Here is a 27,038-nt window from a genome sequence, read left to right on the forward strand (position 1 = left end):
ACGAAATGCCGCTTAGCATTTAGCCCGGTATTCTAACGATTTTGCCGGCCCGCTGCCTTCTAAGTGGACCAACCTGCTCGTGAAATTAACGTGCAAGTGAATGAACACTCCACAGACATACATGACCTTAACATAGTTTTCAAGGAGATTCAGCCTGACACAGAATGTGACAAGACTAGTCCTTTGTAATACAGATACTACTCATTTTTACCAGCTGAGTGGACTTGAACTATATGAAATAGTGTCTTGCTCAAGGTCACAACACGCTGCCGCGCATCGAACTCACGACCGTGTGCCGAGTACCCTAACCAAGAATCCACGTGTCCTCGCGAGTTGAACATCCGTATCGACAAAAGAAAATTGCATGATGGTATTAAACAAAACAGTCCGAAGTCTGATCACTAAACGTTTCAGATTTTCAGCTACAAAGTTTTTTTAAAGAAATAATTATGATCACTAACAAATAAGACGGTCAAATCGTACTGAGGTTTAAACAGGACAATTCAAAGTTCATGTGTTAGGCGTTTTGAAACAATGATTCCACAGAACATTACGATTTTTAACGTCAATTATTTTATTATTGTTAATATTTTTTTCTTATTACCTCTGCCTTGTATTATTTGCAGTCGCGTTTTGTTTGTTTGTCCGTAGACAAGATATCTCAAGAACCATTGGATGGATTCGAATGAAACTTTCAGGGATGTTTTGGTCTCGTTACTAGCACGAACTGATAAGATTTTGGGATCGATCTGGTACCGGACAAGGATTCTGGATTATTTTTCCGGTTTTTTGTCCCGTCAAAGGGCGGAAGAACTACTGTGTGGTCAACGACCGATTCAACAAGTACCTTGTAACGATGAAGTGCCTGTCTGCTCCATTGACCCGGAGAGCTATACTGGAGGGAGAGAAATCTTCAGGCAGGTCTTACCAGGCCAGACAGGTCGAAAGGTAGGAGAAATTGAAGCGTCGGCAGCAGGGCGTGAATTTGGTTATAGGCAGGACCTAACAGATCATATTTCTGGCTTTGAATTAGTAGGATGTCATGCAGAAGATCTTGAATACAACACAATGGATATTCTTAGTTAGATGGAAACTGCAGGACTACATGGAGCAGCGCCCTATGACTCTTATAGTATGCGCAACCGAAACCCCTATGGGGGCGTCCTATGGAACGACCTAGATGAGATGAGATTATTTAATTTTAAGAGTGGTCGGGTCCATTTTTAGTATTCTCGTTTGTGAGAGCAGTCGAGTTTATTCCAGATATTCTCATTTTAAAAATCATCTCTGGCTAATCATTGAGAGGACGCCGGCGCCGCCTCGGGTTGTTCTGCTGGTGTTTTTCATAGTGTTGAATTTTTGTGTTGTAATTCTGTGTTAGTGTTCGTTTGAACACTTTTGTGAACTGTTTTTGCTGCTTTGTGGCAGCTTGTTTAAATGATGTTGTACGAGGACTGCAGCTCTTCAGGGTTGTCTTCTTCCGAAGAAGAACTTGCAACATGTATTAAAGAAATAGACAAGAAAATGGAAGAGAAGAAAAGTTTTGCAAAAGTTGCGGAGGTACAGAATAAGGATGTGGATTTAACCAAGTTAAAGAGTGACAAGATGTTAAACAGAGGGTGGCGATGTAAAGTTGTCCTCTCCTCAAGGAGTCATGAAAATTAAAAACGAAAAACGTTTATCTACAAAGTTTATTCAGCGGAAGCGAAGAAAATTGAAATTATGCCAACAGATAAAATAGAGAAGGCTTTTAAACCAATATGGCAAGATATGTAATATCTTGCCAGGGGAAGTAAATTTGGTACAGTGGAGGTTCACTTCAGAGAGGCAGCCAAGGCAAGACAGTATTCGGCAACTCCTTTAAGAACTGATAGTGTGGTACTTCTACCCACATACCTTGGAAGACGAGCTTCCAGAGTCAGGGTTGAAAGGTTCCACCCGAAATTGATGTATCCTGGGTGGTGGCTGCTGTACTTCTCGGTAACGAGGATGAAATAGCAGTCCTACAGGCCTGTATGATTAAAAATACCAATTGGAGAAGACAAACGTTAGATATGATCATTCAGGAATCACAAGAAGATTTGGAAAATATAACAGAGACAGCTACAATTGAGGACACAGTGCTGAGAGTTAGGGTGGAGGGCAGAATCTCTCGATGCTTTAAATGTGGTCTTAAGGGTCACATCAGAGCGGACTGCCCTTCGCCGACCAAGGGAACTCAAGAGGAACCCAGGGAAGCAGCGAAAGCGGAGGAGGATTTACCATCAGAAGAAATTAGAGAGAATGACGAGATGTGGAAGACAGTGGAAAATAGGAACAAAAGGAAAAAGCAGCCCCACCCTCCCCCACAGTACACCAAACCTACCCTCTTGCTTCAGACACAGAAAAAGAAAACACTAGCACACAAGAACCCCCAAACTTCCCCTCCCCCGGTTAAAGAAAAAAGTTGCTTTGTGTGCATGATAGATGACTAAAACGGAGAACTGGTCAGCGAAACAATGATGTAGAAAGACACAATGTTTGTTAAAACGTATGAGGATAATGTGAAGCGGTTGGTTTCAGAGGAACAGAAGGCAAAAATAGAAAGGTTTTAAAATGGACTCGCTTATTGGAGAGTAAAAATTGATAAAGATAGGTTGCCGGATTGTATGGAATATATGGAACTTATAAAGGAGTGCAAGGTGGATATACAGGATGCCGAGTAGCTTCGTTGTATTTTTTCATTTTCATTTGTCGTACACACATACGGGCCAAAATTAACTTTCTTAACATCGCAAGCTCTTTCAATTATATCACTCCTGCCCGTCGAGGCATGGCATTATACAAAGTAACAGTAAATAAATATTTCTTTACAACGTTGATCATTGTTCTTCTTTCATCTTGCACATCTGCAACAGCAACACCTGTTACAATCGCTAACTGCCAACAACCAACATGTATCATCACAATTACCATTACACTGGCAACCAATACCTTAACTATACCGTTACATTGGTGGCCCTCGACTACAACGAAAAACTAACCGTTACAGTTTGTATACATATATAAATTTGCTTTATTTACTTTGTTCATAGCCTGAGAACAGATTTAACGCGAAACTCATTTTACTGTACATTCATATATACATGGTATCTGTCAATTCGGAGACGGGTATGACCACCACTGACAAATTATCTTATCTTAGATGTTAAAGACAATGGCTGTCGGCAATGCCTGTACTGAAATTTAAAGCCAATAACAGTTTGTACGACACCAATAAAACTCACAAAGTCAAATAGTCCAGAAACAAACAAGAGCAAGATCTCCGGCCTCGCAATAAGCTATTATTTCAGAAAGTTCTCCTCCCAAACAAATACTAGAGGTCTTTCACTCCCAGCTGTTGGCTGGTCGTTAACCCTACTGATTTCATCCATCCTTTGAAAGGTTTTATTTTTCATCCTGCAGGGTGTCCAATGAAAACCACCCTCCTTACCAAGCAGGTTAAGTGGGTTTGCCGGTTTAGTCGATGTTAGCCCGACAATGCGAAAGGTCATGTTACATATTACCAGTAGCTCTAAGAGTGTACTTTCACACATACATACATGCTTCGCAAAACATTACGATTACCACATTTTGCTTCAGCAATTCATCCGTTTTACAATTTCTTGTACAACTTTTATTGCTCCGTTTCTTTTGCTTCATAGTGTCTCTATTTCATGCATAATCACCTGCTGCAATTTTTGTCCCACCGAGTTACCGAATGAGAAAAACAGAAATTAGAAATGGTTTAAATTATACAAAAAGGGTTTGAGAGGAAGGGAGATATTCATTGTTATTTCCTGGTTTGCAGCATGAATACCTGCTGCTTTCAATCAATGTTTGCTGCAGTTTCTTAAACAGATTTCAGATTTTTGTGAACAAAAAATGTTTGTTGAACGCCGAACAGATGATTTGACATGACAGCAGTATTATCTTAACACTCACTGAATAAATCTTCCTATGCTTCTAATGTTGTGCTCAATGTTTTCTCAGAACCGATAGCATCTTTTCCATTAGCCAATAAATGACTTCTACTTTTCTTTTCTTGAAGTTAATGTCAACAACGAATTACTTGGGCCAGTTCTTCACGAAGGACTAAATTAGTGTTGAATCAAACTAGATACAAACTAGTATTTGTTCCCATGAATTGCTGACAAATAATAATTTATAAAATTTATTTTGTACTTCAGAAGAAAAATAAGATGTTTACATTTGCTTGTTGTACGTTCTAAGTGCTCTCATTAGGGATCATATTTTGCTAATAATAACCACAAGTGTCAGGAAATTCCTAGAATTTTCGTTTGAGATTGTCGTCAGTATGACAATGGAATCAAATGAAAGATCCTGAGAAGCTAAATATGGTGTACAAATCAATTGCAGTAACACATATCTCCATCGTAACTCTATCAAAACCGCTTTGAAGGCGATTTCGGTGACCAGTTTCTTTAAAAGTAGGAAATTACTAAGCACCACTTTTAAAATTTTTCCACTCAGAGAATCCACACTGTTTCGAAGGGATCCGGCATTCTGATGTTATACATGCAGATGAAAAACAAGACAACATAATACACTGTTTTATGTACACGGAAATACATTCAGAGGTCGCGGTTTGAAAGCAAAATGCACTTATACACTGTCCTCCTTTGCCATCAAATGAACCTTCTTTATGTTGAAATTCATGTGCTCCAACTTTAATAATCACCGTGCGATAAGTATGTGCTATAACTGCTGAACCTGATTGTACTGAATTTTATGAAGCTAATATCGCATAAGATATTTCTTATGTTATCCCATTTTAACTAAGCAACACTATCAATTTCTTTCTATCTAGTGAAGTGGAATCCTCTTAGTGGCAAATAAATTATTCTAATTGTAGCCTTCAACATGGCAGGGAACCGTTTCTTCATTTAAAATTTTTTTTGCTTTTATATTCTTCAAATAAAATAGCACGTTTACATTCATGCATTTTGATATCTTTACTGTTATCAAAAAAAAAAAAAACTTGCTAGCTAACAGGTGACATCATTTTTAGTGAGGAGAGCTCTCATCGATTTGGTTGATTCGAATATCGAAATTTCACTGCAAACTGTGGATGTAATTTGCGTCCCTGTACCCCTCTTTCTTGAAATAGTGAGCTAAAATAATAATAAATATTGAGTACACGTTTAGTTACAATGTAAACGAAAACGATCAGTTTATTTCGTGTCAAACGGAATTTCAGTGTCTGCGTCTAGTTCAACAGGCCATGATATCGAAACAGATCACATCGCTTATTTTAGAAAGATGTCTGAAAAAACAAAAGCGAAGGTTTTTAAGTTTCTCCGAGCTGTCATATGCAAGAGTAATTTTTTTTTATATGTATAGTTCAAAAACATTCCGACAAGTCTTTACACCCAGCATAAAAACGCAGGTAAACAGTTATAATTGTCACATGTTTGTTCTTGTGCTATACAAGTGGTCGTTATTTCAGCTTATTTGCTAAATTACATAATACATGAATATTTTTTATCTTTTGACCAAATCTATGTCACAAGCTTAATTTTACTTTTGTCACAATTGAGATGATATAAAAGTTTTTAAAAATAGCTGTCGGCCATATTTGACATCGGGTATAATGACATCACAATTACGTGTATCACACGGCGTTGTTTTTGGTATTACTTTCGAGGAATGTGTACTTGTGTACTTCTTAATTAATAAGTAGATCTTCTCAACAACCATTTTATATTTTGTATATTTGCTCACTTACGATGCGATACATACAGGGGTTGGACAAGTTAATGGAAACACCAAGCATCATAATTTTGAAATGTCTATAAAACCGTCAAAAGCTTGTTTATTTTTATGTTATTTGATTTATTATTAGTGTTGCTTAATATGTTTTGCTAAAATTGCAGTTTCTTTTCAGATATCATCAGACAAAGCTAATTAAAATTCATTAAAATGACAGATCTATCGGACTTTCAAAGAATTCAAATTGTTGGTGCTCATATGGCAAGCGCTAGCGTAACGAAAACAGCCAAAATGTTTGGTGTATCAAGAAGTACTGTCTCGAAAGTAATGACAGCCTTTGAGAAAGAGGGAAAAACCTCCTCGTCGAAACAAAACCAAAACTTTCAGATAGGGACCGTCAGACTCTTATGCAAATTGTTAGAAAGGATCACAAAATTGCAGCGCCCAAAATTACTGCAGAGCTTAATGACCACCTTGAGAACCTAGTTTCCACAAAAACTGTTCGCTGGGAGCTGCACAAAGCCCGATTTTACGAGAGGGCTGCAATCAGAAAACCACTACTTTCAAAAACAAACGTTGCAAAACATTTAGAGTGGAGTAAAAACCTTCAGAATTGGTCCCTAGAGCAGTTGAAGAATGTTATTTTCTCGGACGAGTCATCCTTTACCATATTTCCTACCACCGGCCGAGTATACGTGTGGAGACAGCCAAAAGAAGCATTTGACCCAGACTGCCTTCTTCCAACTGTTAAACATGGAGGAAAGGAGAATCTGTGACAATCTAGGGGGTTATATCTTGGAAATCCGCCGGCTAAATGGTTTCCCTTCATGGCAGAATTAATAGTCAAGACTATTTACGCATTTTATCTGATCAAATTCATCCTATGCTTGCGGAACTGTTTCCGAAAGGAAACGCAGTCTTTCAGGATGATAATGCACCAAATCACACAGCTAAAGTTGTTACTGAAAGGCACGACGAACATTCTAGTGAAGTTGAACATCTTATATGGCCAAAGCAGTCTCCAGATCTCAATATTATTGAACATTTATGGTGCATTTTAGAAAAACAAGAAAGGAGTCGATATCTTCCACCATCATCACTACAAGAACCGGAGACTGTTTTAGCAGAAGAATGGGCAAAAATCCCTTTGGAAACAATTCAAACTTTGTTCAAGTCCATACCTCGTAGAATTCAAGCTGTAATTACTGCCTAAGACGGTCCTGCTCCATATTAAAATAAATTTGAAATTTTAAGGTGTTTCCATTATTTTGTCCAACACCTGTATATAAGGGTTTATGTGTGTACTTAGTGGAGGCACATGGCTTAGTGGTTAGGTTGTTGGACTTATGATCGTAAGATTGTGGTTTCGATTCCTGGACCAGGCGATGCGCTGTGTTCTTGAGCAAAACACTTTCTTTCACGTTGCTCTAGTCCACTCAGCTGTCAAAATGAGTAATCCTGCAACGGTTCGGCGTCCCATTCAGATGGAGAATATACACGCCACTGAAACCGGCCCTTATGAGCTTGGCATGGCTCGAGAAGGAAACATTTTTTTATATATGTGTGCGTGCGTGTGTATACACACTAATGCATTACCATCAGTCTACATTAAATAGGCCGAAATTATGACCGACTGCGTGCACTCAACACAACATTGTGTCGTATTTACACAACATAGGAGAGTTGCACTATATCCTAATGAGGGGGATATAATTGTTGGTTTCAAATCTTTGCCCAACAATTCCAGGTGGGGTTTAAGTCGATTACATCGACCCCATTGTTCAACAGGTATTTATTTTATCGACCCTGAAAGGATGAAAGGCAAAGCCATACTCGGTAAAATTGGAATTCAGAACGTAATGACGAACGAAATGCTGCTAAGCATTTTGTCTGACATGTTAACGATTTTGCTAGCTCGCCACCTTTAATGGGGACATAATTATTAATTAACATGTACTATAGGTCCCACAGAAATAATGTTGTATCCCCACTTCACATCTACACCATGCAACTGCCTCAGGGACTCTCGAAGCGAATGATATGGACTTCGCCAACGAAGTCGCAAAACGAAAATTTGATGTCACAAGGAGACGATCCATTCATGGCGGTTGAGAATGGACATTTAAAATCTCTATAAGATCTCCAAACAATTGGCAAAGAAAATAAGCAACCGGCCAACAGAAATGCGAACACAATCTCATACACCAGTAACCTTTCGACACAGCAAATATGAACAACTATTTGATAAATAATACCATTACGAAAAGAACTTTCTTTTCCCTTTCCTGTTACTCTCTAAGACCGCTGCGTTTGGTGTTCATCTTGTAAACAATTGCTTCAGGCCTTCTGATATTGCTGAAGGGAAGTGTAAAGGTTCACATTACAACTTTGCCGTCAGAATGCAGAGAGCTGAAGATTAATTCAAACTGCAGTGAGTTGGAACAAATACTGTAAAGTATTCTATCTGACACACGAATATGTTGAATACTCAATTATTTATAGGTTGATTTTACGAGTCGACACCAAAGAAGAATAATCCACTAATTAAATATAATAATTAAAAATTGATGACATTGTTTAACGTTGTAGTTATCGTTCTTAGTTTCAGGTCTTCCCTTACTGTGCATCGCTATTTTTATTTCATATAGTTATTTATCATTGGTTACAAGCGTCGAACGGGCCAGTTACTAGCTAGCTTCCTTGCGGCTGTCGCTCAGAGTTTATCAATCAAGGAAGAACACCTGTTTTCGAATCTTTTCAAATTTCTTCCAACCGAAAATTCATGTGATCTTGGTCATCTGTGTAAATAATTTAAAATATTTAGGTAGCTATTTCAGAAAATTTTGTTTTCTCGAATTCATTTAAACACTGACATACCGCAATTTGTCAATGAAATTACAATTGTCAGTTTGTAGGCATTTGAGACGTTCGGGGAAGCTCACATAGTTAGCGTCCGCGTCTTACCGAAATATCGATTATTCTCTAGTGGATGTCTGACTGTTACTGCGATTTGACCTTGCGATCACTCGCAGTAAAACTGTTTTGGCAAGCATCAAACATTTTTTTAGAGAGGAACAACAATATCCCGGAATTCTATGAATGAATGTGCATGCCTTTTTATTTAAATTATCTATTTACTTCTTTGCTTTTTAAACCAGTTTTGCTTACTTTTGTAAACTGGGGGGTTTTTTTTTCGATAAATAAAAATTTCATATATCTACTTCGACGAATTTTGGTTTTGTGTACATTTTGTATTTTCCCGCTAGCGCTGTGATTAAGAAGCTTGCTTCCCAATCGTGTGATCTTGGGTTCAGCGGCACCTTGGACAAGTGTCTTCTAAAATAGCCCCGAGTCAACCTCACGAGTAAATCTGGCAGAGGGAAATAGCGTGCGTGTTTACCCCACCGTTGCCTGACAACCGGTGTTGGTTTGTTTACGTCCCCGACAAAATACGCCGATAGAATAAGTATCAATTTTTTAAATAAAAATAAGTACTGGAGTCGGACAGAACCCTTTAAGGTGGTGCCCTAGCATGGCCACATCTAATGACTGAAACAAGTAAAACTATAAAAGAAAATACCTGCAGATACCTGCACCTAAAACCAAAGATCGCTACTTCGCCGAATAGTATACACACACCCATATGTGGATTTGGTACTCAAAAATTTCAGTCAAGAAAAGAGCAAGTGGCAGAAACAGAAAAATAACAGTTAACGTTTACCAAACCGAGGCTGTGAGAAATTACCTCCAGCGAGCTCTGTTCTGGGATTGAACTAAGAACCACGTGGACCCGAAGTGAACTTCTTAAGCACGTTATAGAATACATTCTCATAAACCAAGCGGAGTGAAGTGCAACTCAAAATATGTAAAAAATTTCCTTTTTTTCGAAGAAGGAAATTCAACAAATATTCTTAATTTATTCCATTTAAAGTTTGTAATTAAGTTTATATCTTCATCTTTTCATAAATAAAATAAAAATTCAGAGAATCTAAAATACAATTTCATATAGCAATTAAATTGAATACAATTTAAATTATATTTCAGTATTAATCTAGTACTGAATGAGAAGTTTTAAAACTTAAACAAGTTCTCATCAGAATTTCAAAAGGAAGTGCAAACTTAGGAAATTCTTTTTCGTTGCAATTTCACACACCACAAGATCACGCTTCTTAAAAATCAATATTTGTAGTTCTTATCTTATCGATCCTAGCAGGATTCGAACTCAAACTAGACATAAAATAAACGTCCGACAAATGAATATTATATTATTCAATCCATTGCAACCTCAAATCACTGTCTAACGTCTTAAAAAGAGAAGGGCTCATTTAGTATATCTGGATATATAGACTGGAAATAAGATGGGGTAGCAATAGCACAACTTTTAAACATAGGTCTGCGGGATAACAATAACAATAGAATATGTAATAAAGATTCATATGACTATTCTAAGAAAGAAAAAAAGGAAGTAATTTATGCTAATATGATAAATTTCTACTAGCATTGTAGAAAATGATAGGTTATATATTAAGAAGCAAAATAGAAGGGAAATAAGAAGCGGGACTTCAGAAAGCAAAACTTCTTAACTTAGGAACACATGGTCACGAAACACCGGTTGAGAGCCTCGATCTTATATAATTTTTCATCATTTCCACAGGCAAGATGGCTGCACGGGTTTGTGAAACTCCGGGCTGCAACAACGATGCCAGACTACAGTGTCCCACTTGTATTAAGCTAGACATTATAGGCTCATACTTTTGCACTCAGGTTGAGTTTGTGTTTTTTTTTATTACATCTCTTTTAAACCGGTTTTTGCCTCGTAATGTGAATCGCTTTTGTTTTGCATGTGTTTGCGGACATAAAGATAGATATACATGTATGTGTATGTATTTATGAGTTTTACATGTGCATGGTTGTTTTGCGTTGCTGTAATAATAAGAAAACGCGGTGCTTAAATTCTTTAAAAAAATCATAATGCCTCACACGGCTCCGATCTTCGTGGCGAATGTCATGTTAACATAGATTGCCTATTTCATTCTCTCTGTTCTGTTGTTAAGTGTTGGTGGGTACTGTAGAGAAGACCAACCTTTCACTGACCCGGTGAACGCTATCCGGCATAAAATCCGCCGTTGTTATTATCCCACTTTACTCGATCAACCCCAGTTAATTTCCTGGAGAACGACACACCGCATCTAATCTCACTCAAACAAATCTGAGTCCTGTACCTATACAAGGAACTATTGTATATATTACTGACTGGCTAAGACACCTAAATATTAATATATTCATAAGTTTATTACTTTTTAGAGGAAGAAAACGGAAGCGTGTTATGTTAGTAGTTGCATATATTAAATGATTTAAATCGAAACCAAGTGGCGACTACAGTTCAATTGAACTTTAAAAAAAATTTTCTTTTTGGTACTCGTACATTTTATTTTGTTCGGGGTAACTCTCAATCTCTCTTACATGCATGTACAATTACTTGAAGAGGAAAAGAACAAGAAAATTTCTTGCTCCTTAGGTGATTGAAAAGTATGTTTACCCTAACTAAATTATCAATAGCTGAAATATTTCCTAAGAAATTATTTTTCTTTTACATGAATTTGAACGTCAAACTTGAATTTACAAAATTTAATGCTTTACCTATTCTGTGTCACCTGCAAACACTATAATTAACGTTCAATTCCACGATAATAGCTTCCATGTGTGTGAGAGTACTAGCATTAACTACTGGATTCTAACGAAACTAAATAAGTTTTGCACTTGAATCTGTCGTCTGCTTTGACATTCCAATGTTTCTGATGTAAATCTGTTGTCATTTCTCTTTTCTTCTCCTTCCCCTCTCATAGCAATAACTCCCTACGAGCGGTAACTCAGGCCGCAACGACCCATCTAACCCATGCCAGTGTGTAAATCAAACGTAAAACTGATGTATGTTTATGCAAAGATACGCATTTAAGTTGCTGCTTAGTCATTTATTCTTGTTCATTGTTTCATGACTTTCAAATAAATTAATAGTTCTCTCTCTCTTACCTTTTTCACAAACACCCACTACGTATTGTGTAATACATGTGACTCGAGAATTGCGGAGTTAGGTTCAAACCTTGTTTGTCGGTGCTTACTTGCTTTTTGTCTTATAAATAGGGTTAAGGTTGTTGTTTAACCCTAGGGTAGCCTTGATCAAGAGACCTATAATGAAAGATATTCCAGCCGTAACCGTCCCATCTCTTACATACAAACTCACGATCACATCCAACGTCTTTTTTTTTTCAAGGCGATAGTGTATAATTTAAGGGAAGTATGACTTATTTTTAGCAATCACACAGACTCCCTCATTGGCTTGATAAGGTTTTGGTGAGGTAAAAGACGTGCCATTGGTTCTGTCTTATAGTTAAAGCATCTACATACTTGTATATTGTCTCCTTGCCTCGTTTTTTACTACTGTAATTCAAACCGAAATATTTGCATGCTGTCGTTGCTACTAAATTCTTCATCTGCTAGAAGAAAAAAAAGTGTTTAACCCTTTCGTTACTACATTTCAGTTGAAATACACTTCTTTTATATCAATTCATTTTGAAAATAATGAAGAATTTAGTAAAATGACTTTCATTGTTAAGCTGGCATTTGGAACATAAATTAAGTGAATTTTGATGAAAAGTTTTAATTCAGATGACATCAAAACAGTAATTTTATATCATAGAATTAAGCACAGTCCCATGCAGATTGGTATCAAAAGGGTTGAGTCACAAAACGGTCTTTCACTATTTCATTTCATCTCCTCTCTAATTTAAGTACTGCTGGAGTCAGCTTTGGTTTCATTCGTCTGGTGTTTAGTCAAGTATTGGTTACTACTATTTGCCCACCCATTATGTATTTTGAACTTACCATTTTGTTTCTCCCCCATGATGTTCTTAGGCTGGCCTGCTGTACAGAATATTGAAACTGGTCAAGGACAGCATCCTGGAATCTGACATAATCCTTTCAGACATGGGTATATGATAACCATAAGGGGTGGGATGTATTATGTTGATTTGTACATAACTGGTACTTTACTTTATTGGCAGGTTAAAAAAGAAAAAGCTGAGTTTTGAACTCAGAACATAATTAAATACAATTGTGTGTTTTATGTAGTGATTCATTGACTGTTAAGTATAATAATAATGTATGTAATAGTTACAGAGAGTGGTATAGTCAATTAAATCAACTTAGTATGTGACTGGTGCTTTATTTTATCAAACTCCAGAAAGATGAAAGGCAAAGTTGACCTTTGCATAATTTGAATGCGGAATCTAAACAACAGGAACAAATACCGTTAGGGATGTTATCTGATGCATTAATGATCCTGCTAATCTACTGCCCTAAGAATTGTATTATAGTCTGGCCTCAAGCCTACAAGATCATATGTCCAGAGTGTATTTAGTTCTGAAGACATTTCAGCTGAACTTGCGACCCTCACTCCTTGAATGGGACACCTGTTCATCATACTGTTTTTAGTTGAGTGTACTAAAGTAATGTGAAATGACGTGCCTTGCTCAAGGACACAATGCACTGCTCAGTTCAAAAATTGTCTGTTCAAAACTCTAACCACTATACCATGCATCATCACATAATTATTTCTAATGTAGGGCACAACACCAGCAGTTTATGAAGTAGGGTTAATTGAGTAAATCAATATACTTGAACAAAGGCAGTGTAGTAATTTCTTAATTATGGTTATTATTCCTGTCACAATATTTTGGCCATTCTTAAGAAGCTTGTTGTGTTTTGTAATATTAGCATTTCTAATTAAATCCACAAGAGTTAGGGTGTCCTCACTATATAGTTCATTCTAAGGATGTTCTTCAATTAGTTATTCTCTTGTCATGTTGCTTTCACATTCATCATCATCATTTTATGTCTGCTTCTCATGCTGGCAGAGATTGGAGGACTGTGTCTTGTTCTAGCATCTTGGTTTTAGAATGCTTTTCATGGCTGCATGCCCTTCCTAACAACCACTTTACTGAATGTACATGTGCACTTTTTCTCCTGGCACTAGCACTAGATAGGGTACCTTGCTCTTAGCAAAATTAAAGAATCTTGTCAGCTCTGTGTTGTCTCTTGTCAACCACTTTATAGAGTTTACTGAGTGTTCTGACCCTAACTCTTGGAACCAGCACTAATGTGGTAGCTTTATAACCTGCAAGACCCCCACCCCCACCCCATGGCTGACAAGGAAAATAGGAAAGTGAGTGGTGACTTTAGACTAGCTATTGGGAGGTTAAAGAGAGGAATAGGTTTATGGTTATGAAATGGTGTTAGTGGAGAGACTAATAGACAGTGCAACGGGTGGGGCAAAGAGAGTTATAATTATCAAGAGGACAGTAGGAAGGGTTGTGTAGGAGGAGATTAACAACCAGAGCATATATATATATATTGGTTTCAAATTTTGGCACGAGGCCAGCAATTATAGGGGCAGAGATAAGTTGATTACATTGACCCTAGTGTTCAACTGGTACTTATTTTATCGACCCCAAAAAGATAAAAGGGGAAGTCAACCTCAGCGGAATTTGAACTCAGAGCTTAAAGACGGACCAATTACCACTAAGTATTTTGCCCAGTGTGCTAATGATTCTGCTATCTTGCCGCCTTAGAGTGTATGTGTGTGTGTGTGTGTATGACTGACCCAAAGATTGAATTCCCACTCATTAACTAAACTATCACATAACACATGCTTATATTAACTATTGCATTATCTTATAGACAGTTTAATTCCAAAATGTCAAGAATGTTAATAACTATGACAAGCACCTAAAGAAAACTGTGGAGGGTACAACAGCTGAAATGTGACTGTAATAACTAAGATGAGGAAACTAATCCAAATGTATCGGTGTATAATGATAACTCTTCCTCCCAGAAATTATCTCTCCTCTTCTCTCTTTTTCCATTTGGGCTAGCCATGTATTTCCTCTACTGCAAAACTCTTGTTTCTGTCCCTCCCGTTGTCCAGCACAAGGTCATCTCCTTCAGTACTATTCCTTCCTCAGCTGAAAAGTTTTATCTTGCAAGTTACTTGGTGACCTTGCTTTTTCTAGTGCTATGTAAAAAGCATTTCCATACACTTTGCGATGTAGTTAGCATCAAGAAAAGTATCCAGCCAGAGAAACCACGCCAAAGCAAACAGTAGAACCTGGTGCAGTCTTCTGGCTTGCCAGTTCCTGTCAAATCATCCCACTCATGCCAGCATGGAAAGCAATCATTAGATAATGATTGTGTGTGTGTGTATATATATATATATATACATATAAATTTTTTTTTCAGAATGAGATTAAAAACCAAGGTAGTGAAGATTTTAGAGCATTTATAAATAGATCTTACAGCTGTTTCCGGGATATTTCTTATATCACTTTGTCGGAGACGGTGTGAGAAAATGGTTAAGCAATAGTTAATTTAAATAAGATATGAAATAGAGAGTGAAGTGGAGGAATGAAAATAGATGTGAGATATGCAGAGATATTGCATTTGTAGATCCATTATTTAGGCAGAATGGTATACGTATAAGATTCCAATACCTTGAGAGTAAGCTTCAATAGTATTTAAAATTGGTCATTCAGTAGCACTCTGTACAAACTCTATACTTGGAATGACCAATTTTAAATACTATTGGAATTTACTCATAAGGTAAATTCCAATAGTATTGCTGGTCAGCCCACTAGAAACATATAACCTTAGGCACTGTCATTCAGAAGCATGATGTAAAATAAAGGTTAAATATGAAAACAGTAGCTAAATTAGTATTTGCCAGAGCTCATGGTGTTGAGTATATACTTAAAGTTAATAATGCTGTAAGGTAGGATGCCAATCTCTTGCAGCTAACCTCATATCATCTTGGACTTAGCTATTCCTATCAGCTAGTTGAAATGAGACATGTAGAATTGAGTGTAGAACCAAAATACATGATAAAACACCTGTTATGAGGTTTGAACTAAAGGCTTATGAGCCAGCTGTACCAATACCTTACCTGTTATGCCACTAATGCCTGGACACATGTTGATAACATATTGAATATGATTCATTACTGCCATTTAGTTTAGAGACTAAAGGTTCTTAATACTAGTCTGGTACTATGTACATACCCAGTAATAAGACACCTGGTGACGATCAGAGATCATAACAATTGAAACAATGTAAATATAAATATTTAATGTTTTATTTCCAAAGAGGCTATTAATAGTCTAAAATTTTATTATTGTTTTATTATCTCAGACAATTCATTTGAAATATTTTGCTTTGGAAAAAAAAAGCATTTTTTATTTTTATTCATTTATTTATTTGGCTTTTTTTTTTTTTTTGAAGGGTTAATTTATGTGTTGTGTCAGTGTGACATGAGTACAATAGAGGTTTATTAGTTGTGTGTCTCATACAAAGTAAAGTTGTCAGAGATGCCAACCTCATAAAAATCTAAGTAAATTTGTGTTAATATACTTAAAGTATATGGTATTAAAATGCTAACTAGAAAAATCAGTATTAGACAATGTCTGATATTTATTTTAACAAGTATTGAGACAGCTTTGGCTGCGTTTCAATATTATTCTGGCCTCATGAACAGTATATAACCTTTCCTTTACTTGCTGAAATAATGACGAATGAATCATTAAGTAAATATATGAGATTTTTTTTTTAATGAGAAATAACCCTTTCGTTACCAACCCAGCTGAAACCGGCTCTGGCTCTGAGTACAAATGCCTTGTTTTCATTAGTTTTGAATTAAAATCTTCCACCAAACCTTAGTCACAATTTATGTTCCTAACACTAGCTTAATGATAACCAAGTAATTTTACTAAATTCTTTATTATATTTGAAGTAATTGAAAGAAACACAGAGCATCCCAAAATAAATACAGTAACGAAAGGGTTAATCACTGACTTGTATCACATTTTTATTCTCTCTCTGCATACCATCTTCATCATGTAATGTCTGCCTTCCATACTGGTATGGGTTGTCATGCTCCAATGTTTGTTTTGGCATGGTTTTTGTTGCTGGTTGCTCTTGCTAACAACAACAACTATATAGAGTGTCCTGGTGCCTTTTTCACAACATTAGCGTTAGTGAGATCACCTTGCAGCTTGCAAGGCTAAGTGCCTAAAGTAACCCCTATAACTGATGGAGAATGGGGAGAAAGAGAGAGTCTGTGTGTGATTATTCTAGACAGGGTAAAGTAAGATTAGAAGAATAGATTAATAGTTGTTATAGGAAACAGGGAAAGAGAAGGGATTTAGTGTCAGGGTTTATTGGGAAAGCAAGGGACAGGGTGGAAAGGTGATAGCATATGTTGTGTAGGGATGGATCAAGGGCTATTCCTATATTATGAAAGAGCCATTGAAAGAGGGGTGGGTATTGGGGAGGTAGAAAAGCTGTGTGGAGAAGACTGAGAGGAAATGAAAGAGTGGGAGAGTAGTTAAGGACATTGAGGGGAAAGAGGCTGAAGGTGCCATAAAGGGAAGAGAAAGAGCAGAGAAAGCATCTCATGGGAAGGCTGTGGAGAGAACATAGAGGGAGAGAAAGGAGTAAGAGGGACTGAGTGAAAGAAAGGTTAGAGGTCATTGTACAGGTGTAAGGATGGCTAGTGAGATGAAGGCAAGTGGAAGTGTTGGGTGGCAATACAGGTAACCTGGGAGAGTGTACTGGTTTGTTGTAAGCAGGATGATTGAAACAGATGAGATGGTACAGCTGTGAGTGAAGAGATGGGAGCTGTGGAGGAGAAGAGTGAGGATACAAAGTGAAGGGGCAATAAAGTGAGCTTGACAAGGAACAAATACACACACACATATTGGCCACACTCATTTTTCTAGTACACTTTCTTTAAATGTACAGTATATATATTCTGTTGCTAAGCCGTTTCCCCTCACTGTTCATTGTTCCATCTATTCTCATTCATTTAAAAACCCTTGGCTGCTCCATTGAATAGATATATTAACACTGACTTAGCTATTAAAAAAAAAAAAAACTAGACTACTTTCCATAGTAAAAACTGAGTTAGAGGAAGTTTTATTTATTATATTTATTTTTAGAAATTGTTTTCATGAGTTAATTTGGTTGAAAGATAACAATTGACATTAACTCCATAACTTATATTATTCTAGACTTTTGCTTCTTGAGTTTAAACTTGTGGAATCGGGCAAAGGTTGATTTTAATATTTTTGCGTGTAGCTGAATGTATGAGGTTTCAGCAAAGTAAAATACCAGTAAACATCTCATTGGTAAAGTTTTTATTATAAGTGTAAATAGGGCTTTTAAAGGAGGACTTGAGTTCTTTTTACTGCTAATTGAATGTAAGGTACATGTCTTTCTCCCTCCGGATACATGGTAGACTTAAATCTATTGCTTGGCTTAATACCTCCACTCAGTTCTATGATGCAGTCATGGGACTGCAGCATGGCATATTGTGAAGAGGTAGCAGGAGAGTGCAACTGAGCCAACAGTGCTTCTTACATTGATGCTGAACCAAGGAATCCTAGAAGATCATCAGTCAGGGTCACCAAGCTCTATCATGAGAAGAACTGCCACACATCTATATTCAACTACGATTCAAGCTCCCAATTCAAATTCATAATGGAATTGGATGGTAACATGAAGTCATGGGAAACTGCGAGAGTAGCGCAAGAAAAAGAAAGCATTTAGAAGTATTCAGGCCAGGATCTGAGGATAGTCTCTTCTTTTCATTGTATCGGGCTGAGTAAAAAGCAAGCAACATTTTGAAACATGAAATTCATCACAATATATTTCAGCAATACGGAAATTTTATTCATCAAAGAAAGTACCATTACAATCAACACATTTTTGCCAATGAGTTACAAGTTTATTTATTCCAGTAACCTAAAAATCTGGAGCTGATGAAATCTTTGAATGCACTTTCAGCATTGGTTTGATTTTTGAACTCCTCTCTCAGGAAAACCATCAAGATGCTTGGAAAAGTGGTAGTCGGTAGGAGAAAAGTCTGGGGAATAAGCTGGGTGGGGAAGAACTTCATAGCCAAGTTCCCTCAACTTCTGGAACATCATTAGTGAAAAGTGTGGTCATGCATTTTCATGAAGAATGATTGGCCCTCTTCTGTTGACCAGTCTGGGATGGAGGAGTAGCAGTTTTTCATTCATTTTGACAATTTCATGGCAATATGTTTCTGCAGTAACGGTTTTTCCAAGTTTTAAGAAGTTATAGTGGATGAGTCCAGCAGTACACCACGAAACAGTCACCATAACTTTCTTTTTGAAGACCTTGAGCTTAGGGAAGGTTTACAGTGTTTCATTTGGGTCCAGCCACTGTAAAGTTTTTTTATTATTGTACAAAATCCACTTTTCATCACAAGTTACAATACGGTCGAGAAAAGGATTGATCTGGTTACAGAGAAGAAATGACAAGCAAATTTCATATCTGCGTATTTTCTGATTTTCATTTGTCGAACTTTTTTGATTTTCCAATCACATGTAAATGGTTGCAGGCAGTTCTCTGACTAACTTGAAGTTCTTTTGCCAATTCTCGAGTGGTTTTACGTGGATCTTTTTCAATGACAGATGGGCGTCCCCTACGCTCGCAGTCTTCAAGGTTCAGGTCTCCACTGCAAAATCAGTTAAACTCTTTTTGAGCTGACTACTCGCTGACCATTTCCTCACCAAACGTTTTGTTGATATCATGAGCATTTTCAGCTGCTTTACATCCTTTTTTTGAAGTTGATAACAAGATTGCTTTAATATCTTTGACAGTTCCATTTCAGATAGTGGTAACAATGGTGAAAAAATGTTAATTTATTGATGCATTTGGATAAGTCTATGTCTGTATTATTAGACAATTGCGAAAAAAATATTTAAAAAAAATTCAAAACCCCGCAAAAGTCCAGTACAAATTCTTCATGGTTCAAAACGTTGCTTACTTTTTACTCAACCTGATACCATTTTCTGGATCTCCGAGAGGTTCTCTCTAATCGTCATCATGATCATGTAATACCTACTTTTTCATGTTTCCCTGGGTCAGACGGAATTTGTTAAGGTAGATGTTTCTTTGACCAAATGCCCTTGCCTGTTTCTGTGCAAGGTAATATTCTCTATGACCAGACATGGAAAGGAACCACATCACTTGTATGAGCTATGCTTGTTTAAAACCATCATGTGAAGACAAGTGTACACACATACGATGGGCTTTTTCCAGTTTCCTTTTATCAAATTCACTCACAAAGCTTAGGTCACCCCAGGGCTTTAGCAGAAGATATTTGTCCAAGGTACCATGCAGTGGGGCTGAAACTGAGGCTACATGATTGCGAAACAAACTTCTACCCACACAGCTATGTCTGCATTTCAGTCACAAAAGAAAAGGGTTGTTAGTCCATTGTAGATATCATTTCTCAGATGATCCAGTACCTAATACTAACAACTCAGTGAAATGAAGAACCATAAAAGAACTTGTGGATATGAATTTGTGACTTTGTAGCCAAATACTATGTCCACTTGACCATTCAGCTATGACAGCATCATAGAATTTTATTCTGTTTTTAATGCTTAACATGAATTATTCTATGTAAACATAGACAGGAAAAAGTTTGACGAAGCAGATGTCTTTTACAGTTGCATGTCCACTTTCCTTCTAACCACTCACAACATAATGGCTGTAACATTAATCTTTTATATTTTACTTGTTTCAGTCACTGGATTGTAGCCATGCCAGGGCACTGCCCTGCAGAGTTTGTGGGGAACACCCAAAGGCGTCTATGTATGTGTGTGTGTGTGATTATGTGTATGTATTTTGCTGTGTACAGATTTAATGTATTAAGAAAAAGAGGCAATAAGAATTTTTGGATAATTATTTATTTAGCACTTTCATCTCATTTCTGTGATTCATCAGGATAAATCTCTGAAATGAGATGAAAACGCTAAATAAATAATTATTCAAAGTACCAGTCAAGTACTGAAGTCAATGTAATTGATTTGCCCCCTATACTCAAAATAACTGATTTTGTCTTAAAATTTCAAGTCATTATTGTAAGAAATATTGCAAACAAAAAGCAATAAAACAAATGATTAAATCGGAGTTCACTCCCTTAGTTTAGGTATTTATATATTGGATGAATGAATGATATTTGTGTCTCAGATATTAAGAAGAACTTGGCTGAAGACAGAATTATGGTGGACAATAACTGTTAAATTCCATACTGTTGCCTTAGTACCTTCACTTTCGATCTCACTTTTGGACATCTTAGACAATTGCCTTTTCTATCAGCTATTTTGTACAATCGAGTATATCTGAAATGTTGGCCAACTTAGTATGTAATAGACAGTTATATAAACCCTGTCTTTATATACAATATCTTCATGACAGAAAAAAAGGTTAGTTATTTGTTGATGAAATACCAGAATAGAAATGAAACTAGTTCAGCTAGTGGGTTCTTTTCTGTTAAATAGCAGTGAGATACCTTGCTTCATGGGTAGACTGTTTTTCAACCAAGACTAAAGAGCAACTATCTAGAAGGTAAAAAAAAAAACTCTTTAAAAATCCTCAACAAGTGTGTATGTATTGAATAAAGAAGGGGACATATATCCACATATGTATGTGTGCATATAATAGATATATAGTAAATCCACTGTGAAGGTGAGTGGCTTAGTAGTTAGGGTATTCACCTTATGATATTGACTAGAGGACTATGATGAATAAGAGGGGGCTGAAGACTGATACTTGGTGGACCCTATCCCTACCTGGAATTCTTCACTATACTTGTTGCCAACTCTCACCTTACTGACAGCATCCCTGTACATGGCTTGTACAGCTCTCTCTAACCACTCATGTATCCCTAGTTTCTGCATAGACCACCAGATAAGGGATCGAGGGCCCTATCAAAGACTTTCTCCATGTCAACAAAAGCCAGGTACAGAGGTTTATCTTTGGTTAGGTATTTTTCCTGCAGCTGTCTTACCAGAAATATAGCATCAGTGGTGCTTTTCCCTGGCACAAACCTAAACTGACTCTCTCCCTGATTAGTTGGGCTATGACACTCTCTATGACTTTCATTACTTGATACCTCTGTAATTATTCATATCTAATGCATCACCTTTACCTTTGTAGCAGTTGTCTATGGTGCTGCTACACCAGTCATTAGGTATGACTCCTTCATGTATCACCTGATTGACTATACAGGTGACTAAACTATAGCCAACACTGCCAGATATTTTAGGCATCTCTGCGGTGATACCTGATGGGCTGGGAGCTTTCCCTGTCTTATACCCTTAATTGCTTTATCTACCAAGGTACTGTCAATTCGGATAGTAGGTCTCTCTGTTGGATCGACATTCGGCAGACCCTCTTTCTCCCATTCATTCTCTTCATTTAGCAACCTTTCATAGTGGCGTCTCCAAGTCTCTCTCCTTGCAGCCTCATTAAATGCAAGTGAGCCATCATCCATGCAGACACATTTCTCTCCAATGACATCACGATTCTCTCTCACACACTGTCTTGCAACACGAAACACTTCAAGTCTTTGGTCCTCATGACATAGAACATTGGCAAATTTTTTCTTATCTGCTTTCCCTCTGGCTAAGTAAATCTGTGTCCTATCTTCGCTTCTGGCAATCTGATACAATTCCCTTGTACCACCATTCTTCCAGTCTTTCCATGCCTGTTTCTTTTCCTTAATGGCCCTGTCAACTACATTATTCCTCCACCACATTACCTTGGGTTGAGAGGGGACTTTGCACCATCCACAGATCTGGTCAGTAGCCCTCCTGTAAGATTTATTTCAATTTTTTTACATATCAAAAATTAACAGGGGTAAAATTCTTTAAAATTGTATCCTAAATTGAACATCCTTTCTGTTATATTTTGTGTTGAATCATTATATGCAGTTTACAATAAGGATAGTTAAGAATCTTTGATTTAGCTAACCTAGTCAATTGAACTGGCTGTACAGTATTCCTTTATTATATGTATTCAAATCACTGCCTTGTGGAGGCACATGGCCTAGTGTTTAGAGCAGCGGACTCACAGTCGAGGGATGACGGGTTCGAATATCAGAACGGGCGATGTGTGTGTTTATGAGTGAATACACCTAAGCTCCATGCGGCTCCGGCAGAAGGTAATGGCAATCTTCTGCTGACTCTTTCGCCACGACTTTCTCTCACTCTTTCCTCCTGCATCTTGCAGCTCACCTGTGACGGACCGGCGTCCCGTCCAGGTGGGGAACCTATATGCCAAGAAACCAGGAAACTGGCCCTTATGAGCCAGGCATGGCTCGAGAAGGAACAAACAAATCACTGCCTTCATAGGCTTAGATTTTCACTCCACCACAGTTAATGAAATACATCCCAGTCATTCATTGACATGGATTCTTCCTATTGTGCTCATTCCCTTTAGGAGTTCGCTCCTAGTTAAGAAAATTTATCCATTAAATGCAGAGTTATTTGTCTGTTGTAAAGGGCTGAAGGTTATGTTTATCCTTTTATACTAACTGATGCACAAGTCTTTACCTTCTTCTCAGCTTTTCTCACCCTTGTATGATGTGGAGTAGCCATGTATCTCTTCTATAGCAAGACACCTGTGTTTGTCCCTCTGTCACACTTTAGCCTCACAACACCTGGCATAAAGCCACTTCTCAAATACTCTGCCCATTTAGTCGATGGGGCTTTTTCCTATTCTTTTTCTGTCTAGTTGGTTACTTAGCAACCTCACTAATGCTGTAAAAAACACACTGTAAAGTGGTTGGTGTTAGGAAAAGCATCTTGCCATAAAAACAAAGCCAAAGTTGGCATTGGAGCTCAACATAGCCATGTAGCTTGCCAAATCCTATCAAACCATCCAATTCATGAGAACCGACATGAAATGATGAGGATAGTGGTGTGTGCATATCCTCTGAACAACGTGCATAATTTATCAGCTACAGTATATGCTTGTCTTTTGATTGATACAATGCATGGGATTATAATTTTATCTTTTATGCCTTATTTTACTAATCAATAGCTATAATCTCATATAATCTCCAGCTGCCATGTTTTTGCATGTTGTTAAGATTAATGGAAACAGCAGAGTAAACACAGATGTAGTTACTATACAGGGCTTAGCTGTTTAGTTTCAGAGGAAAGGAAAGAAACTATAAACGGAAATCTTGTCAAAAACTACTATAAATTCTTTTTTTGAATGATTAGTAACAGTAAAACTGACAAAATATCTTTTACTTGTTTCAGTCATTGGACTGCAGCCATGCTTAGCAACATTTTTTTGTCCGTCTTAACATTCTGAGTTCAAATTCCACAGTGGTCAATTTTTGCCTTTCATCCTTTGCAGACCAATAAAAATAAGTACCAGTTGAATACTGGAGTCAATGTAATCAACTAGGCCCCTCTCCAAAACTTCAGGCCTTGTGCCTCTAGTAAAAAAATGTATATAAGCTATCATTGGTTCTTGATACTGTTTCACTTTTCAATTCTGATCAATGTTCTATTTATTTAAAAACCTTTTTTTTTTGGTGTTATATTTTGCAAGGGTTTTGAAACAAAATACTCACCCTAGCTCAGTCCATTGTCACACAAGTAACAATGTACTAAGCTTGATGCCTTTCCACATTCCATGTCCTATTTGCTCTTCTGCCCTCTTAATCTTGAAAAACTATTAATAGCATCATACATCACATAATTAAAAGCATTGACAAAATGGCCAAGTGATAGAGTAACAGCCATGACTTAAGTTCTTAATTTAGCATTGTGTTGCGTTTGTAGACTAAGGCATTTTTCATCTGCATGTCTCAGTCCACTTGGCTATCAGCAATGGGCACCAGAATTCCTTGGAAAGTAACCTGTAGAAAAGGGGTGGTGAATTTATCTTTCTTCTGTTAAGTAACCAATACTAAGAAAAAAATGGTCCACTTGCACTTTCTTAGTTTGTAAAAGGAAAAATTTTTTTGATGTAAAAATATATTTTGGGTTTGGAAGTTAAAACCTTGGTTTTTGGAGAGAGAAATAATTTGATTCTAGCCAGAATATCTGTCAGCTTCAATATAACTGTTGGAAGAATTGAACTTTGCACTGTAAGTTAATGAATTACCTCTCAGTTTTACAGTACTTTACTGTCTTTTTTTTTTTTTTAACTTATATTTGCTAGGTTTACTGACTGTTGACATCTGCCTTAGCCAAAGATTTTAGTGCTGTGACTGAGAAAGATATAAAGTGTCAATCTGCTAGTTTTCTAGTGGTCTCATTGATTTTGCCATTCATTGTCTCCTAGCAATTAGGCCTTCATGAATATATTTTCTTTGGAATAATGTATTTACCTAGGGATCTTAATGATAGGAAGTTACTTGTCAACAATAACATACAATGGATAAACTGAATACACTTGAAAAGCCAAACAAAATTATGTTTAGTTTGCTATGAGGATAAGAAGTGCATTACATTTTGAGCAAAGCCTTCTCTTTATTTTATTGATGCTTTCCCGTGCTGACTGCAGCTACTCTTGAACTTTAGTAATTTATATAGAAATGAGTCTATATTATTTTTTGCTTTTATTTATGAACAGTACCTACCTAACAGCAGTAGGACAAATAATGAGTACTCATTGAAATATATTTAACCTCACTGTATTGGAGCTATGTGAGGTTGCTACTGTTGTGGCTTGGAATACCTTGGATGTAGAAAATGACAATGAAGATATGAAAGTGAAGTGCAAGACAATCACATTTAAGACATGGAAAGGAGAAAAGTATAAGGTTGGTTAATGAAGGCGGCGAGCTGGCAGAAACGGTAGCAAGTCGGGCGAAATATTTAGTGGTATTTCGTCTGCCGCTACGTTCTGAGTTCAAATTCCGCTGAGGTCGACTTTGCCTTTCATCCTTTAGGGGGTGATTAAATAAGTACCAGTTACGCACTGGTGTCGATATAATCAACTTAATCCATTTGTCTGTCCTTGTTTCTCTTCTCTGTGTTTAGCCCCTTGTGGGTAGTAAAGAAATAGGTATAAGGTTGGTTGTGAGAGTTTCTCAAGTCAGTTATCAACCAGGGATTTTAATTGCTCTCGGTGGGTCTGACATGAAAAGTAACCAGCACCAACATGACTCAGGTTGGTGTTCAACCATCATGACCATAGCATATTATTTAAACTGAATTTTCTTTTTCCAGGAATGCTTTAAAAAAGGGTGGAATGATCACAAGCAGTTACACAAAAAAGCAAGTAAGTTCTTTAAAGACAAGCTTCAGCCTTGTCTACTTAACATATTTGGTCTTTTTTTTATGTGAATGTTTACTTCTTGAACAGAAATTTTAAAATTAATATATATATATTTTTTCTTTTCTTTCAGAAGAAAAAAACTTAACTCAAAGTGTATATAATCCATGGCCTAATTATCGGTTTACTGGCCCACTCCGACCATATCAACAGGTAAACTATGTGAATTGTTTTGGATAAAGTGCTCCCTCTAGTGTGGCAAATTTTTTGTTTGTCTTAATCCTTTAGCATTCACATTATTCTGTCAAAAGCAATGCTTATTTATTCACATTGTTTTGAATTAATCATGCATTATTTTGTATGAGATAACAGTTAATTTTTAGAATGCTAATGTAGAGTAGGCTTGAGAGGCCAGGTATGAACATAGAACAGGTAGAATATTTTGTCTGGATGTGGCCAGTTTGAATGCTAAAGGGTAAAGTGCATCATCCACATCCATCCCATCATACCAGTAAGAGTTGAGAGGAACACAAAAAGTCTTTTTCTTTCTTTGATTGTGTTGTTGCAAATCTCAAGTAATTGTTACTTTCGACTGGCTGTCCCTCCTACTAAGCAAACATCATTGAACACTGCTGGTCTTATTCTATACCTGACGCTCATCTCACAATGTATCAAGAGTACATGCAGGTAGCAAGTATAAACATATTTGTGTATAAGACAAATAAGCACAGATGTGGCTGTGTGGTCAAGAAGCTTGTTTCCCGACCATGTGCTCTTGTAATATGTAAGAGTGGATGGTATAATTAGTAAGCAAAAAAAGGTAACTGATGATTTTGGACACTTAATGAACCAAAGTGCCTTGTGTGAGCAGAGGATATCCGTGGTTTTATATCTTGGGTGGACAACAGTAATTTATTACTGTAAATAAAGGAGTGAAATGGAAAGTTGTGATATTTCTTTTCCTAAACCTTGAAGCAGCATTAAATGAAGACAAATGGGTCTTGGTCTCGCTCTCTCTCTTTCTTGCACACACATACATGCAAGCAATTGAGTGTGCCATGGTTATAATGTTAGTAAAAAGCTGACTTGGAAGGCGGATGTTAAATGATGATGATGATTATCCA

The 27,038-nt window shown here is 37.0% G+C and overlaps 1 protein-coding gene and 1 long non-coding RNA gene across 2 annotated transcripts in view; one reads left to right on the forward strand and one right to left on the reverse strand.

Moving 5' to 3' along the window:
• Positions 1–585: 585 nt before the first annotated feature.
• Positions 586–12,423, reverse strand: LOC118764229. Its single transcript, XR_005000024.1, has 3 exons — positions 12,270–12,423; positions 5,939–5,942; positions 586–596 (listed from the first exon to the last, which is right to left on the reverse strand). It is a non-coding gene; the product is annotated as an uncharacterized LOC118764229 (long non-coding RNA).
• LOC115213924 (methionine aminopeptidase 1) overlaps positions 10,362–27,038 on the forward strand; it is a 30,185-nt gene continuing 13,508 nt past the window's right edge. Inside the window, exons 1-3 of the mRNA XM_029782918.2 lie at positions 10,362–10,515; positions 25,869–25,920; positions 26,048–26,127. Of these exons, the coding sequence (XP_029638778.1) occupies positions 10,411–10,515; positions 25,869–25,920; positions 26,048–26,127 (237 nt within the window). The 5' untranslated portion in view covers positions 10,362–10,410. The remainder of the gene's footprint in view (positions 10,516–25,868; positions 25,921–26,047; positions 26,128–27,038) is intronic.

The sequence above is a fragment of the Octopus sinensis genome, linkage group LG7 (assembly GCF_006345805.1).
Source record: "Octopus sinensis linkage group LG7, ASM634580v1, whole genome shotgun sequence".
Classification (NCBI taxonomy): Eukaryota; Metazoa; Mollusca; class Cephalopoda; order Octopoda; family Octopodidae; genus Octopus; species Octopus sinensis.